Source organism: Apteryx rowi, unplaced genomic scaffold (genome assembly GCF_003343035.1).
Source record: "Apteryx rowi isolate R43461 unplaced genomic scaffold, aptRow1 scaffold_276, whole genome shotgun sequence".
Classification (NCBI taxonomy): domain Eukaryota; kingdom Metazoa; phylum Chordata; class Aves; order Apterygiformes; family Apterygidae; genus Apteryx; species Apteryx rowi.
Genome location: NW_020449152.1, coordinates 799664 through 823548, shown reverse-complemented (window position 1 = coordinate 823548; position 23885 = coordinate 799664). Strand labels below are relative to the sequence as shown.

At 35.5% G+C, this 23885-nt stretch overlaps 1 protein-coding gene across 7 annotated transcripts in view; it reads right to left on the bottom strand.

Annotated features, from left to right (window-relative positions):
• Positions 1-23885, bottom strand: part of BBS9 (Bardet-Biedl syndrome 9) — a 249560-nt gene that overhangs the window by 62742 nt on the left and 162933 nt on the right. The window contains exons 22-23 of one of the 7 annotated variants that reach the window (XR_003253968.1): positions 7150-7242; positions 3017-3216 (exon numbers count right to left, since the gene is read on the bottom strand). The exons of 5 other annotated variants lie outside the window; for them this stretch is intronic. Coding sequence is in view for 1 of the 2 variants with exons in the window: in XM_026068571.1 (XP_025924356.1) it covers positions 3188-3216 (29 nt within the window). In the remaining variant the exon portion in view is untranslated. Of the gene's footprint in view, positions 1-3016; positions 3217-7149; positions 7243-23885 lie in introns of those variants that run through there. One more of the 7 variants, XM_026068571.1, reaches the window with a different exon arrangement.

The following is a 23885-nucleotide window of genomic DNA, read 5'->3' as shown; positions in this document are numbered from 1 at the left end:
AAAAAAAAAAAAAAGTTTCATGAGCAGGCAGCAAGACGGTCAAGATGTGAGCAGGAAGCTCTCTAAAAAGCAGTTTTTTCATCTATGAGCATACCATTATATGATGGAGATAATCTAAACAGCAGAATTATTTCACAGAGAATTTCAAAACTATAGACAAATGCATATGCAGCTGTTTTTTCATACTGTCTGTAATGTTTAAGAAAGCGTATACTAAAAATGCAGTCTAAGGCATTAGAGACTGTTCATTCTAAAACAGAGTTTTAGACAAAACAATTACTTCTTACTGAGTCTGCTAGCAACATTTAATAAAGTCCTATGAATTTTATTGAAATCTGCTCAGCAAAAAGTAGCTTGCCTGCTTAAGTAAACACTGCACACAGCCTTTGTGGCTAGATAGTGCTAGTGCTGCTTCCCAGAACAGAGAGAACAGCGAGATCTACAGAAGAAAACACTACAGATTTGGGAGTCTAATGAGGTCCAGGCAAGATTGATTCACAGACTGGAAGTACACTGGAGTCCTGCATTTGAATAACCATATGCTGGAAATGTAAGCATATTCCCACTGCAAAATGTAAGAAGAGAGAGAAGGTGGGGAGACAGAGAGAGAGGGAAGGGAGAGAAGTGGCATAGCACATAGCATGCTCATTTGTGTGGCTACAACTGGGTAGTCACAAAACTGTTTTTGTTCAGTAAGCCAGGTTTGACATAACCAGATTCAATCTGACGGAAAATATTTCTGTATGACATTCCATTAGAACAATAAACTCAATGAAAAAAATCACACTGACTACACATACAGTCCAAAGGCATTGTAGGTCACCAAAAATTATTTTCAGTACAAGGGAGCACACAGGAACATACCAGGCTGTTGTTCTGCTTTATCCTCATTATGCTGAAATGTTTCTTAATGAAACTATCAGCTCATAATTTCCCTAGTTTGTCCTGCAATAAATTGCAACTATCGAGAGCTACACAAAGATAATTTGCACCAATTGTGTGGCTTCTGCTGATCTCGCAGCATGTTCAAATATTTTGAATGTGCCTGAATTTGTAAAATCTTGAGTTAGGAAGTCCGGGGTACTTTGACAGTACAATCTCTTTATGAGAGCAGCTATGCCATTTAAATTGTCAAATTGTCTTGGCCGTTCTTCCAGGATGAGGTTCAGTGCATGTGGTATGCAAGTCATAGGAATGGCATTGGGAAACACATTGCTAAGAACAGATCAAACAGCTGTTTTTATTAAAGAAACATTATTGGACATTTAGCCAAGAACACAATCAAAATGAACATTCAGTAGGACCCTTACCAAAGCAGGACTGAGAAAAGAATAACAGTAAACTATATAAGGCCATTCAACATTTACCAAAAGTCATTTCTTACTCACTATGAACAGCGGATGAATAATGACAGTTGTGCTTCAACCACATAAATCTACTGTTTCATCCAACAACACATTCACCTGGTGAGCTCGGACTGGTTGAAAAATGTGCTCTTTGTGTTCTGAAGTGTGTTGGGAGGGGCAATTATTACTCAGTTGTGTAGTGCTTGGAGGACTTCCATCTCCCTTTATGTAACAGGATAAAAAAAATTGGTTTCTAACAAGGGCTTTTCAAGGGGAATAGCAACCGTTGACAAACACCAGAACAATACAAATCATTGTAATTTTTTGGAAGTACACTGTCTAATGTAACACCTGGTGCTTTTTGACTGGGATTCATGCCCTCTTCCCCTTCTATTCACTGTCTCTCTAACTGCAGTTGCATTTAGCATAGCTATACAGGATTTTCTTTCAAATGCTTAAATACTGCAGTAGCAGAAGTTACAGAATACACTGTCATCAAGATATTTTCAAGACAGCTTTCTTCCTTCAGTAATGTAAGCTCAACTTGATATCCTTTTTGGGAGCTAGAGGAGGAATGTGCAAGGATTTTGTTGTTATTGGTTTTGTTTTACACACATAAATTCATTTTGTGCATGTATATATCCATATATATATGTGAAATATATAATGCATTGCATCAAAGATGTTTTCAAGTAACACATTTTTTCAATGCCATTGAGACTCTATTTATTGTATTGTTTCAGTAGTGCACGGTAGTAAGGCAGGTGGATCTTCAGAAATTATTTAAGTTACATCTAAAAATTAAATAGGTGATGTTCCCTTTGGCAAAGATGCATGCATGCAGACACATACATGCACACTATATATACGTATATGCATGTATACATACACACACAGAAATTTGGGACTTACTGGTGAAAAAAGAGTATGTCCTTATTCCCTGGAGAGAAAATTTGGAGACAGTAGATATTTGTGGTTTGTTCACAATTTTGTAACTTATGAGTGTTTCCAAGTGTTCTGCAGTACATTTGCACCTCAGACCTTCAAAATGAGTATTCCTTCATTAGTTTGGAGGCACAGATAACTGTGGCAAAGTAATATTAACAAGCTGTTAATGACGAGAGGAAGCTCAGAAATAGGGGTTATTAAAATCAGGACTTTTGTCTCAGCTATGAATATGAAAGAAGTGATAAGGAAATTTGCCACTCAGGGACTTGCTATGCAGTCTCTTTTGGATACTTGAGACAGCCTTGGAACAGTAGTCAGACAGATACATAATGAAAGGCTTATTCCTTATCCAGGTAGGAAAGAGAACGAAATCAAAGAAAAAGCATTTGAGATGCATGGTAATATGTGACTCTGGGCAACCAAAAAGAGGAACGAAAACTACCGACATCAGATGCAAAGTCAGATATACTGTGGATAACAGAAGACAGTGGAATAGTAATTGGGACCCAAATGCAGATACTGAAAGATATATGCTGTTCAGAAAGGCAAAATTAAAAATGGTACAGTAATACTTCATAGCAGTAATGTGATGGGCCATTGAAAGAGTAGTACCAAAACTGGTTAATTTGGAAAAAGATTAAAAAGTGGTTTACTGAAAGTAGTGTCAAACTTTAGCTATAGACCACCGGGATCAGATTTCAATACCAACTGCAGTTATTTTAATAGAAAAGATATGAAAGTCAAAGAAATGATCAGGAAAATAAAATAAAAATAAAATAAAAATAGTCCCAGTGTGATTGTGATGACCATGAAAAAGGTAAATGCAATTCTGAAATCCATCTGGGTTGAACATGACAACGATGAGACATCTGGAATGCTGTGTTCAGTTCTGGTTACCATGTCCATGAAAGATTAAATAAATCTGAAACAAATGCAGTTAAAGATTACTAAGATGATACAGAAACAACCTACCTTAAGGATAAGAGAGTAAAGGATCACTCTTTCTAAGCCAAGGGGACTGGAAATAGAATGGGCTCATCTTTATCAATAACACAATTAGGACAGAAATCTTTCATGTCACATAAAATAAAGAACACTCTTGAAACAAGAAGGAACTGATCATAAATTAATTTTGAGTTGAAACTAGAAGGTTTCTGACTCACCAGAAGAGCAAGAGTCTTAAAGAGCCCCCAGATTGAACTAGTGGAGGTAAACAACTCCATTGTTGTTTTAATTTAATGGGATTAAATTACACCATTCTAATACAGAACTTCAGTGTTTCTGAATCAGGAATTTCTTTTCTGTCCTTTGCCTTTTTTCCCTCCAAATGAAAGATGTAAGGGAGACAGGACAAAATAGATACAGATTTATCTATTAGTATTTCATAATTTTCCAATTATCTATTATCTAATAATCACTAGTTATCTAATCATTAGAATACTAATTAATGAGTATTCTCTATTTATCTAATAATATTCTCCTGGAGAATTCAAAGAGAACATGAGATGCATCATAAAAGAAAGACTATTTGCTTACTTTAATTAATTGTAGCAAATAATCAATTAGTTCTCAATGGAAAATAAAAAATGTAAAGATTCTGGGACCAAGGTATCATCAAAATCTTTTGCTGAAAGCAGCAGAGATACTGTGAAATACTTAAGAACTGCAGTTCTGACAATTCTGCATCCCTAAAGTATTTGGTAAGCAAACTTCATGTATTTATATTTGGATGGACATCTAACCATAAAATACAAAAATGCCACAGGCAGAAATTCAGTACAAATAATCAGATATTATATTTGTAAGAGGCTAAAGAACTAGCCTCTGTTCTGTATCTCCAGATACTACTTGGAAATAATCAAACACATTAATGAAATAAACAGGGATACAAGCTCTCCAAATGTCATCCAGAGAAACTCAGTGAACATATATCTGGTGAATTTCTACATTAAACAACTTTTAGATCCTTTGGGTACCCATGGAGAAGTCTAGGAAATCAAAGCATTGTTAAGAGAGAAAGAAAATCCTCCCTTTTATCATGCAAAAGTTCCCTTCCACACCTGAAATACAACCCCTGCTCACAAACTTGCTTTTCTGTTGCATATATTGAAGACAGCATTGCGTTTTTGTATATGGTAACTTTCTACTTTCTCATCAATTGTACTAGGAGCTAAGAACTAATCAAATGGTAATTATGAATTGTCTTTGCTCCAATATTGCAATGTCACTTACATGACTTATATTTACCTCAATTCCCTTAGTATTTAATACTTTATTTACTATCTACTCCACTGATCAAATTAATCCAAATGTTATCTCATGTTAGGTCAACTCTTCACGATGCTAAAATCTGTGCAACTGATTTTAGGAGGAAAAGAACAGGATGGTTCCTGGCACCATCGTACTGAGACAGAACCTGAGTACTTTTCTGCTGTGCAAAAAGCCTGCAGCAAACATTATTTTGGCAGGTCTAAGAATAACTGAAAGTTAAAAAGGCCATGACCATCAATACACAAGTTTCATATTTCTGAAACAAAAAGGCACCTTTGGTTCCTTTTAGTATCATTCAATTAATCTAGCTTATTTGGAGGAAATAAGCTTATTTGGAGCACAGAACTGCATATAATACTTTAAAACTACATTTTCTCCTGCAGACACAGAGATTTCTCTTTCATTAGAAAAACTTCTTCCTACCCAGCAAATTTTACTCTAGAAAGTGGATAGAATTTCATGATTTCCAATATCACCACACATCTGTGTGCAAATCACATGCAACTTTTCTAACACCAATGGTGTTTAAATGTTATGAGAATGATAAAACTTAAAAATAAAATTGATATGTCTTTACTGAAGTTATTTTGGCTATTTCTTCTTAAGAATGAAGGACTTAACAATTCACAAAAGCAAATGTTTTGTATAATACTGTCCTAAAAACCAAGCATCTACAGATACGAGAAACTGTGCTCCCAAAAATCTCTAACCACTTGGGAAAACCTTGGCACTGAGCTTTTCAGACAGGAGGGAGAGATTTAACTTGGCTAATGTCATCAAATGAATTACATCCACTAGAAGATAAAGGATATTTAAAGAGAACTATGTTCAAATCCAACCTGCTCTTTTTGGTAAAGCAATGTCTGTTTTTATAATAAAAGGCTAAGTCTGAAACAAAGTGGCTTTTTATATGGGAAGGAAAAGGATTAACTGTACTGTTTCATCTTTTTGAAAAGTTGACAGTGCTGCTACTGTCCAAAATAATAAATTAAATAAGTGACCAAGCAAGTGGAATAAGGAGATGCCCTCAATCAGCTATTTATATGCTGTATGCTTTATTTAACTCTCTAAATCAACTCTCTAATTTTTAAGGATCATCTTTTACCCCGACTAGGAGGAGGGATTACTCATTTTAAAAACAATTTTGATAACTATGACATAATACCCTGAAATCTGCTAACGTACAAGGTAAAAGTTGTACGATAAGGGCAGCCCTATTGCCTCCAACACCAAATCATATTTTTGTTGTATCTGTACAACATTATATAAGCTAAACAAAGTCTATAGCAAATTGAATGTAAATCTTGTAACACATAGTTTAAATAAAATATAATTTAGAAATCTGTACAACCATCTTTAAGGAGGCTATAAGCAGAAGAAAGCAATCTGAAGGCTAAAGGAACAAATATGCTATTCAAGATATACAATAAAAATATTAGTCAAGTAACCTGAAACTGGAGAAAAGAATGAATTGAAATGACAGACTCTTACAGATTACTTTGCCCAGTCACAACAATCAGTAAAAAAAAGCAAGAGAAAAAAATAAGTTTTTGGAGCTATTTTTACTGATTTGTGCAATACTATTCCATTTCTACATACCATTTTTTAAAAGTAAAAATATACCATTACCTACCAAACTTATCTAGTTATAAACACAATCTTAAGCTGTAGTTTTACAACTATTCCAAGCCAGTCAAGTGAGACTTCTATGAAATAGGAAGCTCATTTTACCATCCCACTTTTTGGTTCCCCTTTGCCTCTTCTGTGCTAGCACAAAGCTATGACTGAAACCATGTGATATGCCAGTTCTGGAAAGTCATCTAGCTGAAAATTAACCCAACAGAAAAATGCACAAAGGCAAACATATGAGAATCATGATATGATTTGTTGCAATGGACCTCCGGAGGTCATTTAGTCCAACTTCCTGGTCAAAATAGGCTCAGCTAGATCAGGTTACTCAGGGACATATTCAGTCAAGTTCTGAATATCGCCAAGATGGAGATCCCACAACTTCTCTGCACAACCTGTTCCAGAATTTGACACAGCAAAAAAGATTTTACCGTATTATATCTAAAAGGATCTTCCAATGTTCCAACTTCTGTCCATTACCTCTCCTTCTACCCATGCACCTTCAAGAAGAGTAAGGCTCCATCTTCTCCAAGTCTTCCCTTAACAAATCCTTCATTCTTGAACATGAAAATAGGTCGAATATAACTCCAGTAATGGAACACAAGCGTATAGAGAGGAGGCACTGCATCCCTTATAACTGAGGGTCTTCAATGCTTCTGCAATAGTCACAACCCAGTATACATTATACAACATGTCTAAAGAGCAACAGAGTTTTCCTCTGCTTTGCTTTCATGGTGGTGAGAAAGCTGGTGAGACAGGACTCTGAGAAAGAAATGTCTTCTAGTGGACATGGCAGTCAAAAGAAGCTCTTAGGCACGCAGCAAGTTCAGTGCTGGCCCGACCAAAGGGTCTTTGAGAGCATTTCTTAACACTAAAATGAAGCAATGAGAAAGTGCGTGTTGGGGGGGTCATTTATTTTAGACACTAAAGTATTAATCACAGGCTCATTGCATACCTTTGCATTCTGACCTTCTTCTGTTATAATTGAAATTTTGTTCTCGTCAGTGACTAATGCTCCACACGCTTCAAGACACAGCAGTTTATGGATCTAGAATCAAAATCATTTATGAAATCCTATGCATAAGAAGCTGTCACTTAAAAATAAATTTTGTCACACACAACTTCGATTTGGTGTTTACACCCCACAGAACTTCTGAACACTTTCTGTATTTAACAAACTAACTGATACTCTATTTGCCTCAAATATGCCATTTTTTCCTACAATACTCTTCCAGATCAATCTTACCTTAACTGTGAAGCTGAACATTTATTTTGACCTTCCTAGATACTGCAACTTTTTTCTTGTTCATATTGATAGCAATATTTAGGGTTCTGTTCAAGGAGAACTCAGTGACACTTAAACAACAGATTTATCAATACAGAGGCCTTTCAGCAGCAAGCTAGGCTTGCATGCGAAATTCACAAACAATCCAGTGAGTAGATAGAATTTCAAACAGGAATAAGAAATTTGCTATGGCCTACTACCTGTTTGTGTAGTTTATGTCTACACTGTACAACTTCAAAATAGTATTACTTCTGTGTTACAGAACTATGCACAAATACACAGGTTAGAACCCCTAATATCAGTTTGGAAGGGCAAGTTAAGCACAATTTGAAATTGGCTTGACTTCTATATTCTAAAACAATTCTGAAACCAAATTAGCTTTTTTGCAAACGTGGATATGCTTTTAAACTATTTGGTGGACTCCTCCCTATGAAACTATTGATTAAAAAAGAGATATAGCTGCTCCTCCTCCTACAGTTAACAGCTTGCCATTAAGGTAAGGTTAATACCTTACCATGTTTTTTTAAATTCCACCTCTGCTTTCTCCTGTCCCTCTAGCCACAGCAGTAATATATTGTGTATATTTTCCTTCTCTACTTGTACCTCACTTGAAACTCATTTAAGTCCAAATACCTGTATCTGAGTGACAAACCAAAAATGCTACATAAACATAGCTTGCTGTCATCAAACCTATGAGCTTTTGTATCTACTCTGTTTTAATAGTATATTTTAAGGAAAGAGTTTAATAACAGCATCAAAAATTTCTTAGTTTCAAATTTCATAATAATTAAAAATAGTCTAAGTATTTCAGAGTCAAAGTGACTATTAACCCTACCAAATATTCTCTTTATATCATTACACCTCATAAATCTTTCTTTTGCAATCCCATAACATCTATTTGGCTCTGATATTTTAATTTTGTCTCACTGAAAAATCAACTTTTGCTTTCGAGCAAAAATCATCCTGACCTCACTAAGGCCTGAATTCATTCATTACAAGGAAGAACTTGTTGTGAGACATTTTTTAAAACTCTCTCTAAACATTATCCTATTTAATTTCCTTGCATTAACAATTTGTGTTCTTCTAAAGAATTTGTAGTATAGCCCACTGAAGGTCTGTGGCATTCTGAATTTTGTCTACTTTGTGTCTGAAACAAACCTCATAAATTGTCTTGACTTTTATTTTATATATATATAAATAAGCTTACTGACATGATACATACAACGACCAAAGGCCGAGGATATATTTTATTAGTCAAGAAGTGCTCCTTTGGTCTAATTTGGTTATGTCTATAATATCAAGTGAAGCAGAGCAATAGTGGGCTATCTAGAGATTGAAACAGCTCATGTTGAGGCTTGGTGTCCACTCTGTTCATGTTTTAAAGGTCTTACTCTGACCTGATCCATAGACTGATTGTCTATGAGAAGCTGGAGCACATTTGTCAGTTCTGGAGCAGTTTGTCAGAGCAGAAAGGAACACAGCAGGTACGCTCCAGGAACTACTGCCCTTGTCTACTGTTCCCTCAGTTTTTCTGAAACTTTTAAAATTTTGTTTATGTTTTCAAACTCAACAAATCAATGCATTCTCTCCTTCTCGTGTAAAATTTACAAAATCAAACAAGCACCTAGAATGCAACACATGCCTCAACACTCTAAAATGGACAGAAATACGAGTACATGATAATACAGTATAGGATTTTAAAAAATTAACAAAGCTTCTTCTAACTGAGCAATCATTTCAACACATGTTCATGAAGTTTTGTTATGCATCCAAACTTATGCCAAAACACACAACTCAGCTGCAAAATTTGCTTGATATGAGCAGACTTCCCTTTAAACTCACTTTCAGAAAAGCACATATGGGACACCAGAAGTGTTAAGCTTTATACTCTTCCGCAACAGAAGATACATACAGCAAGGTAAAGTATTACCTTTCTGACTTCTCTTTCACTATGCTCTAATGCCACTGCTAACGAAAAGAAGCATGAAGAGAACTAACCTAAAGAATAATGCCAGCGCTTGAAATGACCCAGTTCTGCGCCAGCCTCCAGCAGGGAGTGGAGTCGATATAGCAGCGCAGAGCAGCGCAGGCTTCACACCCCTGCTCATCCACTCTTCTCAGAATGACCGATACAGTGCTACCTTGACAAATTATTTGAGAATACTCCCACCTACTGATATAATATTATATGTAGGCTAACCACCATTTCACAGATAGATTTTGGTAATAGTAACATTAGATAAAAGATAAAAGGATTAAACGATTATTGTTATTAAGCACTACAACATTTACATTAACACACTAATTACACTTCCTTCACATGCAGAAAAAAATTTTTTGTTAGAAATACTAAGCAAGAAACCCTATCAACTGAGTATAGGCTTTCCCTTTACAAATGACTCGGGACTGAAACAGAGACTGGAAAAGACATTGCTTAGAAAATGATTTGTCTAAATGGGGTTACTGAAATCCGGATTCAGTTTCCGTTATGTAGTCAAATAGCCTGTAGGTACAATAACTTCAGCTGGCACCAGGCTTAATGCTTTTTTTATCGATCTACCCATAGCTTAAGTGCACACACAAGGATATGGATTGTTAAACAATTCTTTTTATCTATCATTGACTATGGAAATATTATACACATTGCAGCATCATCTGCACTTTCTCAAACGTGAAAGGCTACTTACAGCAGGCTGTTCATTTCATCCTGAGAATCCTCTAGCACTTGTGGTATTTTTTTTGAGCACTGGTTAAATGCCTGAATTTGTTAAGAACCAATTACGCAAGAGGTCCTCTTTGTTACAGCCTACGTTGTAAGCAATAAAGTACCATTAGATTCTTTGTATTTGATTTACTTCTTGTTGTAATTAACAAGGTACATGTAAATTCTTTGCACTACTTCTCCTCCCCAAGTTCTTTAGCTTCTCCTCATTTGAAGATTTCAACCAAAAAAATAAATACTAGGGGAAACCTAATATTTTAAATTCATATTTTGTGGCAGTGGTTAACAGTCAGCATTTATAAAGGGCTTGGTACAAGCACGCTGAGTGCATCTTACTCAGTGCTTAGTGGAAATAAACAGGACTAAGTCAATATAATTTTAGTATTTTCTCTATACTTTTATCCCATGAAGACAAGAGAATAGCATTCCCATCATTGTGCCAAAGTTGCACAAAAAATAAGGCTTTTACAATCCCTTAACTTCATGTTCTTTTTTCTCCCAAAATATAATTCAGTACTTGTGTTTTCTTTTTTACTAGCACCAAATCTGCAGTAGATAATATCAGAAGAACATCACCTGTTCCTTCCTTTCTGTCCAAACACCCAAGGAAGTCCTACCTGAAGGAGTGAACTCAAACTGTGAAGCAAATTTTTAAAAGTACTTACAGAGTTCTTTCTTATGTGCTCTGCTAAGTCAGTAGGTTAGCATCTACTAGGTGAATATGAGTAAAACAATAACATACACTGCTGTTAAACTCATGGGACAAATCCTGGCTGAATTAAGTCAATGGCAAAATTCCCAGTGTCTTCAATGGGGCCAGGATTTCACCCTTATCTTGTTGATCAAAACAATTATTTCACTGTTCAGAAGGACCAGAGCGCTGTGCCAACCAAGAATTTCCTAATGCAACCTGTCATGCCGAGTTTTAAACTGTATATACCTCCATAAATATTCCTTTTACATTCTACCAACGTAAATTGTTGACTTGCCAGAAATATTACAACATAATCAAACAGCATACACAACAAAGATCTTTCTTTCAATTTAGCAGAGAGCCAGATGGACCAGGATAGCTAGTGGAAAATACTCTCTCCACAGTATAACCTTACTGCTGGTCTGCAAATAAATAATTATCACTCCCTCACCACTCGTTACCAACACTCATGGTCCTACCTGCTGACCTGCATTAAAAAAGGACAGGTTTGACCCACGAAGTGAAGTGTTTTATCTGTTTGGCAGTGATGTGTTGCAGAAAGCTTTCTACATTTCAGTGAACCACAGAGCAAATATTCAAAGCAGTGTCATCTTCTACATAGCGCATACCAACATTGAGAGTGGACTGCCCATGAATACTATAACACCTTCCATATTTCTTCACATTGCTTATAATACACACTGTAACTATACTAATCAAAATGATTGCATGTATTTGCAATTCAATAGCCAGAGAGAACCAAGTTATCCACATGAGAATCAATTTTACACTGAACTAGAGTAAAATGCTGTTTTCTATGTGCTGCAAATGGGACCAAAAATAAAGGCTCTCTTTTTGGCAGAAAGATACCTACAACTTTTATTATGAAATATTTGGGAAATCTGCTGTAAGAAGATCGTACAACAAGCATTTTTTCCTCAATAACTAATTGAATGAAATAATCAAACAGAACTGGTGAATTTGGTCTCCTCAGACTTGGAAAGTATTGCCAAGTAATTAATTCTGTTGATATAGTGCCTTTGTATGCAACCAGGGCAGTTTATTGCCGCGGGCATCATAAGAATCTGTTATACTTTCAGGAGGACTTTTAGCTCAGACTACTGAGCTCCTTCTCTATGCTCCTATGATTTTATTATCTATAACATGCAACACAGTTCTCGCTAAATCCAAATCTCTTTAATTCATTCATCATAAGACTTCTGGGTTGAGTCTACTTCACATTATTCTATAGAATTCCGTTCTTCTCAACAGTTTATGCTAGCAAGTAATCAGACCCAGCATCTCTAACAGCATAATATACTCCACTGACTGAAATCTCCTGCTTAACTTCTAACTGTCAAATTATTGCCTGCTTTATTGATGACCTGATCCAAATGAGAATGCCAGTTTATAACTTCATTTAAGTATCCTTGAACAGCAACTTAATACACCTAATGACTACTTTGGTTACAAAAAAACCTCTCAATTTTAGAGAGGACAAAACCAAGAAGAGCTACTAATTTAAACGTATCTAAATAGATTTTAAGACCAGAAGGAATCAATCTGACCATTTAGTCAGACTTTACTCTGAAATGTCCTCCACTAATTCTTACATGTAAGCATCCATTTATTTCTAAACTGCTTTTAAAAATGTCATCGGCAATTCTTTTTACTAAAAAAGATTGTTTTTTTAACTCAAAATTTCATTTGAAAATGTAAGTGCTAAAAGAGATACATGCTTATCAGTACTATGATACAGTTTAAAAACACACCAAGAAAGATTTCTCAGTGCAGCTATAAAATTTAATATAGTTCAGCACCACATAACTTACATAACAGAAATAGTGCAGCTAGAGGGTAATAAATATTATGAACAACCTTTTTTTGTTCAGTCATCCGTCTGAATTAAGGCATCCTTCATCATCCATACACATCAGATCCTCTCTTTGATCTCTAATGGCAAATTTAAGGGCTGAGTAAATGCTCTTTGAAACGCACAGTGTGGCACAGCTGCTTATTGTTACATTGAAGACAGTATGCCATTAAAATGGAAACTCAATTAATACAGTGGAACATCCCCCTAATCATATCCCAACTTTGAAGTAACACCACTTTCAGTGATAACTAATTTCTAGTTAACTAGTTTTTTTCAAGTGGAATAATAGTCAAGCTTTGGTTAAGGTCAGAATTAATAAAGCATATCTTCATCAAAATACAGAGATCAACTGGCAACACACGCAGCTGTGGTATTTGCACTTACAGTATACTGCAGACACTCAGAGATGCATCCTTCCATGTTAATCACATGAAACTCATCAAGCCTGCAGTTTTCACCAGTTTGCTGAAAGTTTTTATAGCCCTACAAGAGCCTACTTTAAAATTGTTAGGTTAACTACACATTATTTTTTATTAGTGTTTTAGCAACATTCTAATCAAGGGAAGGTGAGCTAAATCTTTGCCTTAAAATATAACTGAATCAAATGAAAACCTTTGTGATTCAGGTTTACATAGCTTTTTGCTTTTGCTTGTCCCATATCAATGCTGTTTGTGGTTCAGCCAATAATACAATAAAGAAAAGAAAAGAAAAGAAAAGAAAAGAAAAGAAAAGAAAAGAAAAGAAAAGAAAAGAAAAGAAAAGGACAAGACTATTTTGAGGAATTTTCACTACCTGCCAGTATCATGAAGCACTTCATGTTTGATTTCATTAAATTTTTCATCTCAAATGCCAGATCAAAATGTTAGAGTTGGGTGAATCTGAACAAACTCAAGGGAAAGAGAAACATGAATTTATGGACCTTGGCTTAGCATGTGAACACTGGCTGAACCATCCACACCAATTTCATGAGCAGACTAAAGGCTGATTGCTCACAAAGAGATACAGTCAAAACTGTGACTTCTCTTCAAAAATGCTCTAGTTCTTTAAAAATAAGGAAAAAAAAATGTAAATTCAATACTGACTCTGCACAACTTTGTAACACGCTCAAGCACTCAGATTCATGATGAGGTCCACCCTTATTCTCCCTGTGAAAAAGCAATCAAGACCATAGGTGGGAGTCTCTGGCAATTCACAATGTAGCTACTGAAGAGCTTTACTGCAGCCAGATCTGTGTCCTATCAATGCTAAAGATGATTGCTCAAAAACCAAAAGGGGAATGGCAAAGGATTCTGCTCCTCAGTGACTGCCATTCATAACCCAACACACTACTTTGAAACACCATTACTTTCAGGTTAGGTTGATATTCAAAGGGCATGTGCCTTGCTGAGGCACAGACCATGCTCCGTGATCTCTAAAACCCAGTCTGTCCCATCATTTCTATTAAGTACACTGAACCAACCACCCAGAGGGAGTGAAACCCTCCCTGTGGAGCTGCACAGATCTGATTGCATACTATGCTCCCTGTCTCTCAAAGTGGTGTAGTTAACCTCAGGGAATTACTCTTTAATTGTAGCGTAGTTTTTAGTTGTAGCAAGAAATATCCTTTATAAAGACAGGCAGTCCCAGCTCTCATAAACCCACAACCTAAAAAAAGGTCATTTGTCATTTTTAAGCTCTGTTATCATGAATTTATGCACTTTAAATATAATCTTTCTGGTATGGAATTTGTCATGCTTGGTCTAGGACTCAAAGTAACTTCTTCTTTAAATGTTAAAGCAAAGTTCTTTTACCTACTAAAGTTATAAGTCCTTAAAAATATTTTTTCTGTTTCAAAAAGCATTGGGAACTTTTCTGTGTGCAAATCAACCAGCTGTACTTTGCAAGTAAAACCTTTCCAAGTGCCTGGTTCTCTGCAGATTTTTGGCAAATCTATCTGAAAAAATGAAAACTAGGGGCTGGAGCCAAAGCTTACTGAAGTCAATGGAAAAACTCCCATAGATTTCATCAGGTTTTGGATTAGGCCCTAAAACAGTCTGAAGTAATTGAAAAATCAATTCGGCATGTACAAAATATGAAATTTTCACTAGTTTTAGATTTATTAGACTCCTTTATGGCAATCTGGAAGAGCAAATACATTACAGTTGATATTAGTGATGTAGATGTGGTTTTGCATTGCTCATCCACCATGGAATTCTACGGACTCATATTTTTTATCATGCTTATCATGCTTTATATTTTTTATCAACCCAACACAACAAAAATCAACAAAAGGTAGAGGCTCCAAAGGAACCTGTGCTTTCAGCATTTTAAGAGAAAAGAGGGAGGACCTGCAAATCATTCTCTTCCCCCTCTCCTCCCATTCCTCTGTAATTGCTCTTTCCCAATATCTTCTTGTGGATAAACATGCTTTGTCATGGGCTGTATTTATGAAAAGTAGATAATTGCTGTAATTTTGTGGTGGTGTTATTTGTCATAAATAGTGGCTGGAAAGGAGAAGGAACATGTCATCTAAAGTGCAGGGCTAATTCTGCTCTTCAAATACCTATAACTCCTATATTATTACTGAGGCTCACTCTCTGTCATACAGATTCTTGAAACATCACAGAAAACCAAACTTAATAGAACCAAGGAAAACCTGTTAAATGGAAACCCAAAGGATGACTGAACATGCAAGACTGACTCCTCATTAGTAGCATACCTTCAAATAAAAGGATGATGTTGTATTATTATAGTAAACATGGCTTTCTTTAAAAATAGATTACATCATTTGTTACAACCTCTTAAAAAACTATCTAGGCTTTATTTATTTATTTATTTGTTTTACTTGCTGCTGTTGAGTTTTCTGAAATGGAAGGCCAGGAGCTATACATTTTTTCCTTTAGCAACACACTGCTTTTCCATAATTTTAAGCAATTAACTTGTTAGTGCAGATCAGAGGAGTTTACTTCTGCTTGTGGTCTCTCAAGGACACAAAAAGAATAAGAAGATAAAGCTCAATGACAAGCATGATCATTGGGGGAAATTCTTTCAACAGACAATTATTTTCACCAAAAACTTACCTTACATTATGAATCATTTGTGACCACTTATACTTTAGCAGAACATATTAAAATTTAATGGATTTCAATGCAAAGAGACAGCAGTAGGATTCTATATACCAAGGCACTAATGTGTTGATCCCAACTGTACTTAGACGAGGCAAGTTGGAATTGCAATGTTGCCAGCTAAATTTCATAGCACAACAAATGAATGAACCCCCAGTCTCAGGTGGGATTTCTTTTTTATTCATTATGCATAACATTTTCCTCTTTAAATTATTCATTTTTTAAATGTTATTGCTTTAGCCATCTTAAACTTTATACTCCTTCACCCTCTGTTTTTTGCCAGCTGTAATATCAACTGAGGAGGGGAAAGCTTCCCCACAATATAACAAAAAGCCTATCACCATCCTGCATGCACTTGTGTCTTGCTACCCCCTTCCATCTTGTTTTGCTTCTTCTCACAATAGGGGAATCTTGAAAAAATGGATATTTACAAAAGCTGCATATGTAAGATTAAATAGTCAAATGAGACACACAATGCACCAATCAAACCGAGAGCTACAAAATGTCCTGAAAAAATAAATGCATTTTCTATCAGGTCCTTACTTTCAATTAAAAAAACATTCAGTGCTTTACTGCTTTTTATGTAATCCCTGAAAATCAACCACTTGAAGAAAGCTGTCAACTGGCTCCAGCAGGCTGATGGAATTTGACTAAATTCATGCAAATTAAAGACCTTCTGAGACACTCTTCCTCCCTCTCTTCCTGTGTCTGATATTCAGTTTTCCATTTTTAAACGTGATCACAGAATGATATAGTAATAGGCTGCAGGCAAGCTGGCTTACAAAAATCTATTACATTTGTAACCTGTCTTTTAACCATAAAACACGTAAAAACAACTGTATGTAGCAGCTAAGGCATTATACTTGAATATATACAAGACTGTGAGGCATTATACTTGAATTCTATTTATGCAGGTGTTATTGGCTCATGGTATTAGCTTGGGCAAGTCACTTAACTTCTGCATAGCTCAATTTTCCCTTTCATAGAATTAAATTACCAAAGTTACTAAAACAATGGAAAGTTACAATGGAAATAAAAATTATAAAGAGTAAAGATTCATATCAGAGAGCCAAAGAGTCAATGTTTCTGGCTCCACTAAGCTGTTCTTAAGCTTTTCTTGAGTAACCACAAGATCTTGTTGCTGTAAGCTCTCCCAAATTCTCCCTAATGATTTACTACTCCCCTTCCTTTTCAGTAAATCAGCTTTTTGAGCAAGAGGCATATTTTAGTCTCAAAATAGAACCCAAATAATTTGTTTAAAATATTTGATATGTTATTGTTTAAAATGTTTGTTTGGTATGTTATTATTTGCTTATTTCTAGGCTTTTAAATTAAGATAAAACTGTTCATCATGAACAGCCAATAAATTACTGCAAAAATATTTTAAGTGCAGAGAAATAGAAGTTCACAGTGGATATTTTAAAGTCGCATTAGAGCTACACCACCGTATGGTGTTACATTATATGCCATATCATGCCTCATTATTAGCTGGCATGACACAAAATAACAGAAGTGCATGACAAAGTTAGGGGCTGTAAGAGCTATGACAATTTCTTTGTTCTTATTATTTTCTTATGTGATTATTATCTGCAATTAGCTGGAGAGAAGAAAGTTATGTTTAAACTGGCTCAACAGTTCAGCCTGCACAAAGCTGCACAAATTGGACACAGAATACACAATGATCACGGTATTTATGGATTTAGTCTCTGTTATGCCTTTGTCAAACCTTGCTAGAGTCTCATTGCCTGATAGATCCACACTAGTCCTGCAGGGTTTCCTCTACAATTACTCCTTTGGGCCACCCAAGCTGACGTCGGTACAGCTCCGGTCGACCAGGAAAATGGTCCTCCTATCCTTCACTGCTCACTCTCACAGTCACAGCCATTTACACTCTCAGGTGGCTAGCGATAAAGTTACTCATTCTTGACTATCACAGTGAAGAAAACTACCTAGTTGCATAGACTTCAAAGGGCACAGTACAGAGAAAGAAACTAGTGAAGCATAATGTAGAAAAGAGAAATAAGAAAAAGTAAACTAGAAGAGGAAATAAATGAGGAAAGATGGAGAAACCTGAACAAAGCGGAGCCATACAGGTAAGAAGGATCTTTACTAGAAGGATGAACGAGAGAGAGGAGAGAAAAAGTACACATTTTACCAAATGTTTATGCTAGCCTTTGCCAAGGGAGAGAAAGTAAGGAAAGTTTGAAAAAGAGATGCAATGATGATTGGTCTGTTTTAGTTTCAATAAAAGCTGAAAATCTTTGAAAGTGAGAGAAGCAAACACTGGTAGCTTTGTTTTAATGCACAGCTTCCTCCCGCAGAGAAATCTTTATCTGGATATGTGAACCCTGGGTTTTACAGGGAAAGAGAACAAAAATACGTATCTGTTAAAATACAAACACACATAATTTTCAGATCAGATAAAAATGTCTATATGAGTTTTGAGCACTTAAGCAAATGAAGGTTAATAAAAGTGATACTTTAGCTATACTGCCATTGGAATTAAATAATTTTAATATAGCCAAAAATGTTAGAAACATATTTTATCTTTCTGCTTAAATGCAGACTTCAATCTTTTAATATCATCTCAGATGTAAAAAATATATATATATATATACTTTTTCACTCTTCAATAAACAATCTGCTTCCAGGAGAAATCTGCCTTTTAAGGTACTTTATATGACCAACCTATATGATTTTAAGGAAGCTAGAAAAAATGAGTTAGAGTTTTCATTGTAATAGTTGAAGTGAGTTAGTGCCAATTTCCTATTTAAGAGCCTGATCAAACACTCAGGTCAATGGGAATGGATCATCATGTAGTGATTTATAAACATGGCTTAAAAATCTCTGGGTACATTTAAGAAAAAGAAGTCTTTGGTGACCAGACTTTCAGTAAGAATTAGGCACTTTTATTAAGATTTAGATTCCTGAGATCCCCAGATATTTTTAAATGTCTTCTAGGTCACTTGTAAGGCACTTTTGTAAATGTTACACTCCTTCATGAGATAGTGGAAAGAGACAAGGAATGTTACGAAAAACATGGATAATATGTTCAATCTAACTTGGTCAATGACAAAGTTTCCATGGACTTCAGTGGACTACCAATTCCACCAGGCAGTATCAACCAATCCTCAGGTGTACAAAATCCTTGTAGTACTTATAGCACACAGCAAGCTTTGTGAATAAAATTATACTTTTCCTTACATAGCTCTACTAAGCATTTCTATAAAGCTTTATGAATACACAATATATTCAAAATGCATTAGGAAAAAGTATCTAAAACCAAAATGTTCTAATGGTTACAAAAGGAAAAAAAGGTTTTGTTTTTGTTTGCTTGTTTGTTTGTTTTTTACAGAAAACATATGGAAAACATTTTAAGTGAGAATAATATTTCATAGTGGATGGTAGACCTCTGTGGAGATAAGATTTGTCTCACATGTATGACTAAGAACAAATTAGCACTTTTCATAAGTTTCTTTGCATCCACACAGAGTGCTATACAAAACTACCAGAGCACAGTGATCTACGGCCCACAATACTTAAATTACAAGAGAAGTTTTCAAACTGTGATAAGTAGGCTCTAGCCATTTATTAAATATTTGCTGGTTGTTCAGATGAATTGTCTGGTCCTCTGTGCTGTCTTCCCTGCCTTATTAAGCTACATTATCCTAACTTTTTCAGGCAAAAGATTACTGTAGTTGCTGCTGAGGTAACATTACTATTACAGAGAAGAGCTGAGAATCTATGTGACTACAAATGGGAGGCACCACATTTCATAAGACATTCTGTATGAAAGACCACACTATAAAGTTTGAGAATACCTGAGCTATAATGCTTATTCCTTTCCCCTAATGACACTAACGAAGAAATTTCTAATTAAAAGGATGAGATGAAATTTCAAGCAAAAAAATCTTATTTCTTCAAATTGAGCAAACTATTACTAGTCTTTTTTATCGAAAATTCTTTGTGTACTAAGATTCTACAGCAATGTTTATGTTCTGTATAAAAATTGAATATTGCTCTTCCAGCAACTTAAAAGCACATGTTTTTACAATTAGACCTGGCATTCTTTCCATTTTGGAAAACAGAAAGAATAAGGAGGATAGAAAAATCATCCTGAAAAAAAGACTGAAAGAACTTGAGCACAATTAGTATGAAATAGGAAGAGGTCCTGAAGGGACCTAATAATAACCTTCCAAAGCTTAAGAGGTTATAAAGAGGTGGCATTACTTGCCACGTCTACCTTCTATATTAGGATCACAAGAAACTGGTTTGATTGCAGGAAAGACATATATTAAGTTTTAGGAAAACCTTCCTATATGGACAATCAGTCATATAAGCTATTAAGAGATATTTTTCAACCTTGTACAAGGTGCTTAAGAGTTTAGATAAACATCTGTCAAGGAAATTCTGGATACATTTACCTAGCCACAACATAGAGGGGACAATTAGGTAGTTGGGGTGCCTTCTGGCTCTACCTTTGTATGAACCTTGAATACTATATTGACAGAAAAATATTTGCAAATCCTATTTCCTGAATACAAAATATTCCTGTATTTCATTATCATTTCAATTCTGGAGACTCAGAAAATGACCATCGTCGGCATTCCATGGCACAGGCATTTCAATGGCACAGTACTCACAGTAACTGATTTGCAGGTTAAATAAATAATAGTTTCTCTAGTGCTCCAACTATATTAAACTAAGTGACAAAGCACAATACAAAGATCCATCAAAACCAAAATAGCAAAAAAATAATTGAAGTTCAGTTAAAATAAAAAAAAAAGGAGGAGGAGCAGGAGCAGGAGGAGGAGAAAAAGATAGTTGAGAGAAAAAGAAGTCCTGATTAAAAGATAAAAATCCTTGCTATGAAAAAAGGTTGATTTTTTCACCCTTGAACAGAGCATTGAACTAATACAGATGCCATTTGCAAGAGAGATTTGTACACCAGGGACTACTACAAGAAAAGCAGGATCACATTCTAGACAGAGAGTAGTCGTGAGATACCCAAAATATGGGTGGTGCAATACTGCAAACAGAGCTCCAATCAGACTGAAACTTAAAGAAGTCTCCAAACAGCCACAGCTGACACTGCTAAAGGTTATCCAAACAATCCTGCAAAATTCGTTGATACTATAAGCGACCTTGAAAAGCTCCAAAATTCACTCACTGCAGGTAATTGGGATTTATACTATAAATTCTCCCACCCATTAAACTGAGTACATGACAGCCTGGATGGTCTACAGCACCTTTCCACAGCACTTCCCTGGCTTTGACCCACACTGCGGGCTGGCACGGTTCCCCAAGCCCCTCACCTTTCCCCTGCTCCAGCCATCTGCACCTCGCCAAAGGCAACACAGTGCAAGATACAGCCTGATGTAGTTTACGCTTATTTATGATCACAGTTAGCCAATGATTCTGATTAGCTTTTAATCATCCTTATAAGAGCATTTTACATACTGGAAAACTGTCATGTCCCTCCTCAACCTCCTCTTTCTTCTTCCCCCAGGAGAAAGCAAATTGCTTCAGTCATTTTTAACTTTTATGCTCTATTCTGAATTCTGTTCGTCTACGTTTTTCTTAAATTGTGTTACCCAGTAATTTCAACTGAAGCTTCCTCATGTATAAAGAAGTAATTATATTTCTTCATTCAAGTCATATGACTATATCCCCAAATTGGAATTTGCCTTTTTAATAGGATCGTACTGCTGACTTGTATTCAGTTGCTGGTCTAGTATAACCCCACAGATCCTCTCCTATGGTAACACTATTTAAGGAATTATTTCTCAAGTTCAAATTTGTTTCTCCAATTTTTTTTTGCTAGACTCCTTTGCAATCTTTACTGACATTCATCTTACTGACTTTAGACTCCTCTAATTCATCAAGGTCACTCAAGTTATTGCTCTGTCTTTCAAAGTGTTTGAAACTACTTCTAGCTGTTGTAAATCCACAAATTTTAATGTTCATATTCCACCACTGCAATTAAGGAAAATAATGTATAAAACCAGACCCAGCAGAAACCACAGCATATCTCAGGCTTATATTCTTGGATTGACTACAAATATTGATAGCTGGTTTCTAAATGCACTTTTTCAACTACTTGCGCACCTAAAGATAATCACCAGTTGTTTCAACATAGCTTCAGGTGTTTCTCTAGATTTCAGGGTACACCATCTTGAACGTGTCGGACATAACTTTTAAAAATCCTGGTTGCTCTTACAGTTCAGCAATGCCTGAAGGGTCCTAGGCTCTTCTCAAAAAACGCAAACAGCTAGCACAAAACAAAAATGGATGTTTTAAAAGCCACAGTAAAATCATCATTCTCCCAAGAATCCTCTCAGTTTTCTCCAGTCTACCTGACAATCAACCATCCACGAACTTCCAAAGCATACAGCACATCCTGCTAGAAAGTAAGTTCTTAAATGCTATGTTGTTCCAAGCATAGGGCACAAATATTTCTATACAGTGACTTGTCCTATAAATGAAGAAATTTCTTATTTTTAAATATAATGCATCTTTGGTCTTAGCTCTGTACTTTTCCCAAATCTATGTTCTCTCAACAGTTAATGAGGAAATACATAATGTATGGACCCTTTTCTCCAGGGTCCAGGCTAAACTTCCAGTGAAAATAAGAAAGTTATATTGAGTTTTATAACACAGTTTCTTTAAATGGTATCTTCTTTTGACAGCCTGAAGTGTTAGCCCAATTAGGTCATAATTTTGATTCTTAATTAGGTGATTTGGTATTTGAAAGGGCTACACACTAGAGTCAGCAATTCTGAAAATGACCTTTTTTGGAATCTATATATGGATTACAGATTTTAATTCTTTTAATGTAAATCATGGCCAAAGGGCATTTCATGTATGGCTAAAACAGTTGGGTGGGACATTGCTATACCAAGTCTCAAACAGCTGCTTACAAGTACTTAATTTTTCACTACTCACTGTATGTAACCTGTTAACCCTGATTCCACATTTAATCAATACATGGCTATTGATCAAATTTCTTATGTTTTGCTTGGAATGTACTTCCTCCTGGTATTTTTTTTTTTTTTATTTGAGAGGTAGTATAGCTGTCTACCTGTACCACAATGTGAAAAAACACTCTATTACATCACTCATGCCTTCTCAGTATTTTGGCCTCATGTAATAGAAAACAGTGGGTTTAAAATTTTTTGAATTTTAGTCTTTGATGTATACAATATGGAGAGGAAGAACAGACTGCTTTTACAAGGTCCCTCATCGAGAGCAGGACTTCTTCTAAGTTGTTTACACTTCTTAGAAATTTTACCTTCTTCCTACCAGAACTACTCATGACCAAAACAAGCAGTCACACTGAGCTCAGTAAGACTACTCAACAGGCAGAAGTGAATTTCCATATTAAATCATTTCACCTGACTGCTTAACTTAGGGGGAAAAAGATGAACTGCAGCTATTTACACCTTCTCAAAATATTTAGAAGGGAAAACAATGACTATATAATCTTTTCTAAGTTTAAAAAATGAATTAACACTTAACATGTATTTTACGGGGAAATAAAGTCTGGCAAAGAAATATCAACAAAAAAATGTAAATCTAATTTGCTACTTATTCTGGCTCACCTCTTCAATTCATGTGATTATAAATCCATTTCCAGATATGGGCATAGCATAACACTTACAGAAATTAATTAAATAGAATAGTTTCTGTCACTGAACAGTCTGAAGTCATTTTACCTAAGCATTTCAATTAGCACATGCAAAGAAGGACTGTACATAGTAATAAGCAAGGACTTCTAAATGAGTTGCCAAAACATTGCACAGGCCATTCAGATTATGTTAACCAGGAATTAAGATATTCATTGTAATGTAAGAACAAAATATAGGAAATCACAATTAAAACAACTCCAAACGATCAAAAACAACATCTGTGAAGACAAAATACTAAACTCTTAATTTTAAGCATTAAGCACACATACATACACATGCCTACAGGTGTGAAGACTGCTGTAGGTGACGGAGGTCACTGAGG